The sequence below is a fragment of the Cyrtonyx montezumae genome, unplaced genomic scaffold, assembly GCF_038088225.1.
Source record: "Cyrtonyx montezumae isolate F1298 unplaced genomic scaffold, pur_monq_1.0 scaffold_30, whole genome shotgun sequence".
In the NCBI taxonomy this organism is placed as follows: domain Eukaryota; kingdom Metazoa; phylum Chordata; class Aves; order Galliformes; family Odontophoridae; genus Cyrtonyx; species Cyrtonyx montezumae.
The window spans coordinates 7873662-7884646 of record NW_027072035.1 but is presented as its reverse complement, the minus strand read 5'-3'; the positions used below and the strand labels follow the sequence as shown (position 1 = coordinate 7884646).

The following is a 10985-nucleotide window of genomic DNA, read 5'->3' as shown; positions in this document are numbered from 1 at the left end:
TTTCCAAGATCAGTCTCCAACACAATAAATGAAGTGAAATCTGCTGACAAGCCTTGATTAGAAATAATGACCCAAGTTAAAATCAGGAACCACTTAGAATGTCATGCTTTCATGCATTAAGAAATATTCCATACAGCTACACTTGTCCTTCAAATGACCCCTTAGCCAAAAAAGGACCAAAAATCATGAACAAAAACCAGAAATCCCAGGCAAAAATCCCATAGCATATGGAGTACAAGGGTATATTCTTGTGTCTTTCCACACGTGCAAGAGCAAAGTTAGAGCATTGCTCTGGACTCATCAAGGGCTTCCACTGCTCAGGGCAGTTGTAAGCATACAGAAGTCATGGGGATTGGAACATTACAAGCTGCAGGCACTGTGCTTCCTCCATCAGTCCTTTGTTTCATGCTGGTTACAGGAGCTCTAAGCTGTAACGATTAGCTGCAGGGACTGCATACATTCAGTCAGGCACCGGTAAATAATTACTGAGATAAATAGCATGTCTGCACGTCTGACTTAGTGAGGCCTGGGCACATCACCCTGCCCACAGGCACCCAGTACACAGCCGAGGAAGAGGAGGAAGCCAGCTGTCCCTCATGACATGCTGCCGGCTGCCGAGCTCACCGTGACTGCAGTGTCTGGGCAGCAGGCAGCTGCTGGCTACGAGTGCTCGCAGTCCCAACTCAAGGTAAATTCTTTTAATGTGACCTAAGCTGGACTGATTTGTACTTTGTTGCATTTTGTACCTTCTTTGCCCTGCCAGATAAAGCTATTGCTCCTTTTGTGACACAGAGAATCTGTCTATGGCAACAGGGATGTGATCAGCACACATTAATATATCAAATAGATGTAAAGTACTTAAAAGTACTGTAAGCAAGATCGGTGTAGAATGTGAACTTCCAGCACAGACCTATGTAAAAAGCAGAAGTGGTCAAATCTTTCAGAGGAAATGAAAGGTCATGTGCTCTTCCCCTCTTTAAGGAAGGTTACTGAAGTCTCTATGTGAGATACACAACCACTCTCATGACCTAGAGAAGCACATCTATGCTGCAAGGCTTTATTCCTGGTTATGGTGAGGAGTTATGAATTCAGTGTTGGTTGCAAGCCCCAAATTTACCTTTTGTCCAATCATGCAAGTCTCATAACCCAGTCTGGAAATCACAGCTCTTGTTTGGAAGCAACCATCATAATATTAAAAGGCGATCACGTCATCAGAAACTAATTTTTCAACTCTGTAACCAGACAGGAACTCATGTACTCATGATGATTTCTTACAACCTGCACTGAACCTCTGTGTTGTGGAGTCTACAATCAGAACAGTAAAGAGATATTCATGCACCAGTATAAACCAGTGAAAGAAATATCTTGGGTAGTGAAAAAAGTTGTTATGCATAGTAAAACCAGGATTCCTAATGATACCTTAAAGATAAATATAGTCCAAGTATTAAGATAGCTTTTATTTTTATTTGATCTGGTATATTTGCTTATTTGTACAGGAAGGTTTTCAACATTGTAAGAAAAAAATGCTAGAAGATATCTAAAATAATTGTGTGAGTTACTGAAGAAAACCACAGTAAGTACTGAATAGGTTATCAAATTTATTTTCTCCTACGGTAGTAGGCACTACAAAGCTGCATATACATATAATTATACAAAATGTTTTTTAGCAGTGTAAATTCAGTGTATTCTCAAACCAAAAAAATTGTGAAGTGGAAGCAATAAACTACCAACACTTTTGGCACAGTCACATCATTGTAAATCTAAAGAGGCAAATGATTACAAAAGAAAAATAAAAGGAGGAAAAAATGAAGGATTTCCGGGTAGATGTGTTGCTGTTGACTGGAACGCAGGTGCTGTAGTGCCTGTAAATAGATTATTACTACACAGTCATAGAGAATCTGCCTGCTGAGAAAGAAGGAAAAATTATGGCAGGTTGAGAAGGCTGTGAAACGTGTTCTCTCTTCTCCTGCCCTCCTTTTAATTATTGACAGCCTGTCACTTACGTATTGTGGTACAATGAATAATAAAACGGGATCCAAGTTTTCGACCCCTGCAGGATTTCTTCTTTCAAATGAAACACCGCCATCTTCAGGCAGACAGTTTCTCATGCTTATCAGCTCGAGGAGCTTTAACGCTGTCTGAAACAAACAAACCAGCTACTTCTACGCGCTACCGGCTGAGGGATTCATATCTTGCACGACGTGGAAGGGGCTTTTGAAAGGTCGCCTTCTACCTTAGGGCAGGGCGTGAGGCAGAACATAAAATGAAATGATGTGTCATGTTTGTACATTTTCTTTTTTCCTTCCAACAAAAGCAGAACTTCAAAATATAATTTTAGCTAACATGACTGCATATGCAAATGAAATTAGAAAAGGTAATTTACCTTGGGAAATATATAAATAGTGCACTGTAGACTACACAGGTATTCTACAAAGCAGTGGCATTAACATTCCCCTCTCTCTTACAGTGCCCCCAAACTAGTTTGACCTGCTGCATTCTGTCAAATGGATCACACAGTGAATGAGACAGTGCAATAGCTGAAATGAAGACTCTGCCTGTAATGGTGCAGATAAATGGCTAAATCTTTCATTTAACAAAAAGACATGGTTTATGTTTATAATTTTTTATTTTTATTTTTAATTCCATGTTAGACTGCCAGATCAGCCACTTAAATTTTCCTGAATTTCTTTTTTTTGTTGTGTAAATCACTGATGCAATCTTACCGCACCGGCAAGATGTGGTATGACTGTACATACATATTGTACTCAGTACAAACACATCAGAATTCCTGCCAACAAAAAGCAAGTCAAGAGCAGCTGGATCCCGACTGCCACTGTCAAACAAGCGAGTAATTCAGTTAGAAGTAATACCACAGCAAGCAAAAGTCAAATTACAAATTATGTTTTATGAAGTTTCATTTCTTGTTTGCGCAGACTTTTACTGTTACCACTAAAAGTGAAATCTGTTACTAAGTGTTAACTTTCTGATCTTAGAGAAAATCTTTTCTCCTCTCTGTGTGGGAACATTCTTTTGTAGTTTCACAGACAGCCTGTGTGTTGGGGAACTCACTCTCTAAAGTGATTCCTCCCACCCACTGCAAAGAGCAACTTCTTTGCAGAAGAACAGTATCTTTAGAAAAGTTATGGTATAATTCATCAAACACTTAATGACTTCAAAAATATTCCACTTCCCAATTTCACCTCCTAATTCTGAAAGAGAGACTGAAATATGAACCTCCCCTGCTGCACAGACAAAGGTTTGAATCTCCACTACATTTTCAGAATTAGGGCCCAAGTCTTCTCAATTTCTCTTTCTTCTCTGGGCTTACTGTAAAAACTGTCCCTTTCCAAGTGTTTTTGTTGTTACCTCTGCTTCAATCTTCTGTATCAGGAAAAAACTGATGATTTCTTCTAGTCTCTACTATACACCCTTTATTAACCTCCTTATTCAAACTCATAAAATAATAAATAGAACTCTCAGACATTCAACAGTTATTCTAAGTTGTTCTTTTTGGACACCTCCTTACCTTACCACAAGGTTTGTAACATGAAACATCAATATTCTTCAATTATAAGTTGCGGTTTCATCTCTGTGGAATAATTGCCTTTGGTCTTTAAGGAGCAAGAACTCTTGACTAGTGCTGAATATACTTCTGATCCTTAGTGATTTACATTTTGCTCTTTGATATATGAAAATTTGACACTGTACATTTTTGTCAATCAGTCAGTATGAAACTCCATGTGGATTTGCAATATATCACCAAATATCAGATAGTGATACCTGAAGAGGTGAGTGGTAGGGAGGCAAAACAGTAATGTACTATCATGTGTGCTGTACAAAGGGCCAAGGACAAGCAAAGGTTTCTGCAAACCTTCAGGTAAAACCTGGTCTATGGAGCTGCTTTGGCAGGAGGATTGGACCACATGATCTCTAGAGGTCCCTTCCAACCCCTACAATTCTGAGATTCAGTGGTATCAACTCAAATCCTCCCTTACCTTTTTTACTCATTCCTGCTCTTGGAATTCCATAGCAGATCCTGTGCAGTACAAGACAGTACAAGACCATCTCTGTCTTACTGTCTCATCATCTATCAAATGTCCTTCCTGCAAAGAAAGGCTGAGCTAGCTGGGCTTATTCAGCCTGCAGAAGAGAAGCATTAAAGGATATCTCACTATATTCTTCCAGTACATTAAGGGAGCTTACAAATAGGAGGGAGAACCACCTTTTACATGGGCAGATAGTGACAGAACAAGGGGGAATGGCTTTAAACTAAAAGAGAGGAGATTTAGATTTTATATTAGGAGGAAGTTATTTACTCAGAGAGCAGTAAGGCACTGGCACAGGCTGCCCAGAGGAGCTATGGATGCCTCAACCCTGGAGGTGCTCAGGGCCAGGCTGAATGGGGCCCTGGGACGTCTGATCCATGGTTGGCAGCCTTGCCCACAGTAGGGGATTGGAACTAAGCGATCTTAAGGACTCCTTAAACTCAAGGCATAATTTGATTCTATGACTCTATGACTCCAAGATTCTCTGTGGAAAAGGCAGTAGGAAGATGACTACTTTGCCTGGCCCCTGCACTCCTCCTGAGTAAATGTTAGCATGATCTTGGAGACAGTTCAGCTCAAGAAACAGATGGGATGGGATGGGGTGGGATGGGGTGGGATGAGGTGGTAGCTGCATAGGAGTCTTTAAAGGGCAGGTCATAGAAAGAGCTTCCCAAAGAAGGACTTACTGTTTCTCTTTGACATACCCCTCATGGAGTGCCTACAATCCAGGTGGTACCTGAAAGCTGCTGGAGAGACCAGCTCTAGAAGAACACAGACCACAGAGCACTGAAAGCAGATCGGCTCATACAGATTTCTAGGTCTCATCCAGGAGGTGTAAGCTTTCTCTGCCTAAAAAAGATGTCACTTTTGTTGTGTCCCAGTAAAATACAGCTGTATAATTGCAAAAGTCTTTTTTGTTAGTTTGTTTTTTGTTTTGTTTTGGAAGAAAAAATGCAGGTAGATCCTTCTCAAAATTCCAGCTGACTCTAGTCCCTATCTTATAAGACAATAATTTTCCTCATATACTCTGCTAGGTAAGGAGACCTTAATATTCCATTCTGGAATAAGTTCTGTTCACATTCTTTTTGACAGAGAGTACCAAATGGATGTCCTCTGCACTTGGTCTCATTTCTATGCAATTTATTATGGGGTTATGAATTATCTGCAGCCTATACTGTAAGTATAGGCTTCAACAGCACATGTTCTTATTTTCTTTTAAATTCTTTCACTCATGGTTGCTTTTCTACAGTCCTCTGTATGAACAGAAAAAGAACAAGGAAGAAAGAAGTAAAGCTGAAAAGTAAGATATCCAGATAAAACAGACAAAAGCAATTGCTTCAAGGTCACCTCTCTACAAAGGAACTCCTGATTCCCTCAGTGGCTTCTGCTAGTATATCTGGGACCTTGACTTGGGTATTCCAGTGGTGGACATTTATGTTGCAGACAGTATTAATATTCACTGCTCCAGAGTTTTTTCCAATCTCCCAATAGGGATTTTACATAACATTCAGCCACACAGTCCAGCCAAGCCCATATTTTTGTCAGGTAGTATCAGAAGTAACAAAGATAATACTGAGTGTTGGAGAACAAATAGCATGCAGTGGCATCCAACAACCCAACTCAAATGTACTGCTTTCCTTTGTATAAAGCTTACAGTATCTTTCATCTGTAAGATACACTTTTCTTCACCTGTTTATCTAATTAATATTCTCTCTGTACATGAAGCAAGCACTCAGGCTTCAGTTCTTTTCAATCTCAACCTGTGCTGTTTGTCTTAAATGCCTTATTTTTGTAGCCAGTCTGCACATCCCTGTTAGATCAATATCATAGTAGTGTTTAAACCTCATTAATGCTTTAACTATTAGTTTCCTGTTTACCCTGTTATCTAACTGCTTATCAGTTGCATGCACATGCATGCCAACGCGTCAACTGAGTAACTACAGTAATCACACTTCCTTAGTATTTTTCAGCGTTATTTAAGCCTACACTGAGATAAAAAGCCATTGCATAGCAGTTAATACTCTGAAGCTAAAAGAACAAGGTAATATTGATCCCATAACTTTGTAGACTGTGTTGTAGATCTAGTATAAACTAACTATAAAAAGGATGAAATTGGCAGCTAAACTGATCATGAATTAATTTTATCTGAAAGCAAGTAGGTGATATCCAATCATGAAATAAGCTAGAATGTCATATATCTTTTCCATAGGTCTGTCATCAAGAAAGATAGCTTTCTTGATTAAAGATTAGCTTTAAAATGAGGCTTGATACATTTAGTTAACAGAATTATGCAGTACAACTGCCCAAGATGGAAAGATTTATTTACTGTGGATACTTCTTCTTGTATATTTATATAGATTCTGAAAAGATGAAACTTGATTAACAGTGTGGTAATAAATGAGTACACAATCTTCATCTCTCTGCACATAGATATTAAGTCATTCAGTCTTTAAAAAAACAACATCTCCCATTTCTCAGAGATTACCCTCACATGCAGGATGAATTTCTACTTTCACGTTACCAATTTTCCACTACATCTCAGTACAGATTTCAAGGTCTTCAGAATAGGAAGTGCACAAAAAATGCCTTAGAATATGAGGCTCATCTCTCTCTTGTGTTTTCTGTGATAGAATATCATAATGATTTTCTAAAAAATATAATTTCCTCTCTTCTTAGGCAGCTTAAAAATTACATGCAGTCTTAGTCTTGGGTCATAAGTGCTTGATTCAAATAGGCACCGGTATAACACTGAAAAATGTCAAAATCTATTTCTATATATGTAATAAGTCTTTAATATAATAAATGAAGGAGATTTTATTTCTCAATTCCTAGGTTGTGTTAGTTTGAATTGTGGGAATACAAGAAAGACTATTTAGAGCAGAAACAATTTAGAGCAAGATAAATGGCATGAGAAAGCAAGGCTGAGAACCAAGGACACCTCCCAAGAACAGACAAACAAATTAAGCTGCATGATGGCTGTGTGATGATGACCCTGACTGGAGGAAGAGCACATGTCTTGGAACGAGTCTTGACCCTGACTGGATAAGCACCTGCATGCACTGTTAAGGAGTGCTTGTGGAATGTTTTGTTGACATGCAAAGGTGGGTGGGAAAGTTACAAGAGAAAACTTGAGAATATAAGGGATCTTAGAAGCAATAAATTACTTGGTTATTCACATCTGAGTCTGTGCCTCAGATGCTGCAAATAGTTTTCAGGCTTCCAACACTACTGGCTTTATGAATTCTAATCTCATGAGATACAGGCAGTAATAATGAAGAAATGCACTATTAGCTGTATCTTCTTTCTTCAGTTAATGCACTGAAAATTTCACACTTGATAAGGATGCTCGGTCATGTAATAACTCATTCAACATCTATAGCAAGTGTTTAACGTGCTTCCCTTGCATGAAACAATAGTGACATCCAGTGTCCAAAACCTTTCACTGAACAGAAGCAGCCTGCACTTCTTATGCTTTTCACTTGCTATTCATTATGGTCATATAAAATTTGTTCAAAGCATGCAGATTATCAGAAAACAACAACAAACTCAACAGTTTATCATCTTGAAAAACTGGTTTATAGTCTCCCTAGCTATATACATACATCTTGCCCAGATTACTCTCCTGTGTGAAAAAACAGTTAAAGCTTCTTCCTGGTACTTACACCATTCTCCTTTTGCAATAAGAGAATTTGCTTCACCGTAGTAAAGGACTGTGCTTTGAGAGGTCTAAATTTTGACTTCAAGTTGAAGAGAGAGAGTAGTGGAAGGAAGATGTCATTTCCCCTCACTACAAGAAGGACATTGAGGCCCTGGAGCGTGTTCAGAGAAGGGCAACAAAACTGGTGAGGGGTCTGGAGCACAAGTCTTATGAGGAGCGGCTGAGGGAGCTGGGATTGTTTAGTCTGGAGAAGAGGAGGCTCAGAGGAGACCTTATTGCACTCTACCACTTCCTGAAGGGGGGTTGTGGTGAGGAGGGGGTGGGCCTCTTCTCCCTGATAAATGATGACAAGATGAGAGGGAATGGCCACAAGTTGCGCCGGGGAAGATTTAGATTAGAGGAAAAAATTTTTCTCTGAAAGAGTGGTCAGGCACTGGAATGGCCTGCCTAGGGAGGTGGTTGAGGCACCATCCCTAGTGCTGCTCAAGAAGCGTTTAGATGAGGTGCTAAGGGATTTGATTTAGTAGTTCAGTGGGTAGGGATGGTGATAGGAGGATGGTTGGACTAGATGATCTTGTAGGTCCTTTCCAACCTAATGTATCTATGAATCTGTGAATCTATGAAACACATCAACAAGGAACTTAGCTTGTGATCCTCCAGCACAGTGTTCAGCAGGTCCAGTTGGAGATGACATGTTTCATTGGCAAGCCACAATTATGGGGCCTAATGACAGTCCATATCAGGGTGGTGTATTCTTCTTGACAATTCACTTTCCTACAGACTACCCTTTCAAACCACCTAAGGTTGCATTTACAACAAGAATCTATCATCCAAATATTAACAGTAATGGCAGCTTTTGTCTTGATATTCTAAGATCACAGTGGTCTCCTGCTTTAACTATTTCTAAAGTTCTCTTATCCATTTGTTCACTGTTATGTGATCCAAATCCAGATGACCCTCTAGTGCCAGAGATTTCACGTATCTATAAAACAGACAGAGACAAGTAAAACAGAATATCTCGGGAATGGACTCAGAAGTATGCCATGTGATGCTACCGTAAAGTCAGAATAACCTGCATTATAGCTGGAATAAACTTTAAATTATGTTCCTTTTTTGATTTTCTTATCCAGCTGCTCCCCTATCACACCTTATCTTTTTTTTTGTTGTTTACATCGTCTGGTGCTTCGCCCCACTGTCGCTGCTTAAGCCTAAAACATTCAGGTCTCAGCCCATACTTTCCCTTCTTCTCTAGCTGCTTTCAGGGCTCCCAAAATGAGACCCCAAGTTTTTAACTCAGACCCCATGTGGGTACTCATAGTATGTTGCACAAACCCAGAGGTAAGGTCATGCCATCTCTGGTGGTCGAGAATCTCTTGGGGGATTTTAACCTCCCCCTCCCGTTCTAACAGGGAAATAACTGCAGTAATCTCCTTCTTAGAAGGAGCATTCTTATCAAACTAATCCTTACACAGCAAGAATATTACCTCAGTTACCGATTCCATGATCTGGAGCTCAGCACAGCATCGCTTCTCCGAGCTGCCTTGTCACTGACTGCAAGTCACAGCTATCGGTGGTGGCTCAACCCTCAGCACAGGGACTTCTCCCTGCCTCCTCCCACTGACTTTGAGCCTCAGCACTGCCAGCTTTCTGCTGGCTACCGGAGATTAGTGTTGACTCAGACTTCAGCGCAGCCTTCACTCTGCTGCCTTCCCACTGCCTATGAGCCCCTGCACAGTGCCAACTCCGCACTGCAAGCTGCCGGAAGGTAATGGGTGACAGTCCGATCTCCTCCTCAATGGTCCTCACACGGGGCACCATATGTTGTCACCGTTCTGAAAGGTCGGACCATCAGGGCTAGTGATCTCCCCTACTAGGGCCACTGCCATCACAGACACCAATATGGTTATGTAGAAAATGGCAAAATGGCGTTTAATAAGGCACGGCAGCTCCTTATGTACATATATCGATCATCGTCTACACCCCTAAGCATGCATAATTAATCAATCACAGAGCAGGGGAGGTCCTATCGCATCCCAGTGTCCTAGCCATGCCTACTACAACAATAGCAAGTGTAAATTAGAAGCTATTTTTTACTTGTAAATTTGACAAAGGAAGTTGGACTGACTATGAGAAATCCCTGGTTGGTGAGAATTAAAAAAGTAAGATGACAGTAGTGTTGTACCAGCATTCAGAAGATATTCTGCCATTTGATTTGCTACCTTTTCAACCTTTTATCTTCTAGAGTGAAAAATTACTAACATATTCAGTTAACGTTTATCCAAGGAAGAATTCTTAAGAATTCTTAAGGATCCAGAAAACTGAAAGACATTAAAAACGAGGCATATTCACAGAGAAAGACAATAAAGACACTGAGGCTGTGGAGCATGTCCAGAGAAGGGTAATGAAGCTGTGAAGGATCTGGAGCACAAGCCCTTTGAGGTGTGGCTGAGGGAGTTAGGAGTTTTGGTCTGGAGAAGAGGAGGCTCTGGGGAGAGCTTATTGATAGCTTTCTACAACCTGAAATGATGTTGTGGCGAGGTGGAAGTTGGACATTTCCCCCCAAGTAACTAGTGATAGGATGAGATGGAATGAACTCCAGTCTCAGTAGAGGTTCCAGTTGAATATCAGGAAAAATCAGTTCTCAGGAAGAGCAGTAATTCACTGAAACAGGCTGCCCAAGCTAGTGGTGGAGTCCCTGTCTCTGGAGGTGTTTATGAAGTGCATGAACGTGGCACGGAGGGATTTGGTTAGTGGACATAGTGCAGATGGATGGAAAGTTGGACTAGACAATCTTAGAGGCCCTTTCCAAACATAATGAATCTATGATTCTATGAATAAATTTGTACATCTAAAAAAGGCAACATTTAATGTATTTTTTTTCTGTACTTCAACAATTAATTGGTAACCCATATGATAATTTTTCTGACTGTTCTGCTGTCATTTATCATCATGTCACAATTCTTAGTACTACCTGTAGTTTTACTAATAGTGAATTTATGTTTTACTTCTGTTATGGATTGAACTCAGCCAGCAGAACTGGCTCCACTCCCCAGGAGAGAACAGGAATACGGAGGGATTTGGTGAGGGAACACAGTGAGTCAACCAATATGGTTGGTAAGCATGGTTCACTTTATTCTTTTTCGTGTTTCACAGATATACCCTTCCTAACAGCAGCTAGAGTACTTGTCGCAAAGTGATTGGATATAGGTGTTAGCAGCACATACATGATTGGTTAGTGATACCCTGAGAAAGTTCCACTCTAAGCAAGCTAGCTAGGTGCC

General features: G+C 40.3%; 1 protein-coding gene across 1 annotated transcript; it reads left to right on the top strand.

The window, feature by feature from the left end:
- Positions 1–8349: 8349 nt before the first annotated feature.
- LOC136053440 (ubiquitin-conjugating enzyme E2 D3-like) lies at positions 8350–8799 on the top strand. The gene has a single exon (XM_065744141.1). It carries the CDS (start codon positions 8397–8399, stop codon positions 8709–8711), a length of 315 nt encoding a protein of 104 aa, XP_065600213.1. The 5' UTR covers positions 8350–8396; the 3' UTR covers positions 8712–8799.
- Positions 8800–10985: the final 2186 nt, after the last annotated feature.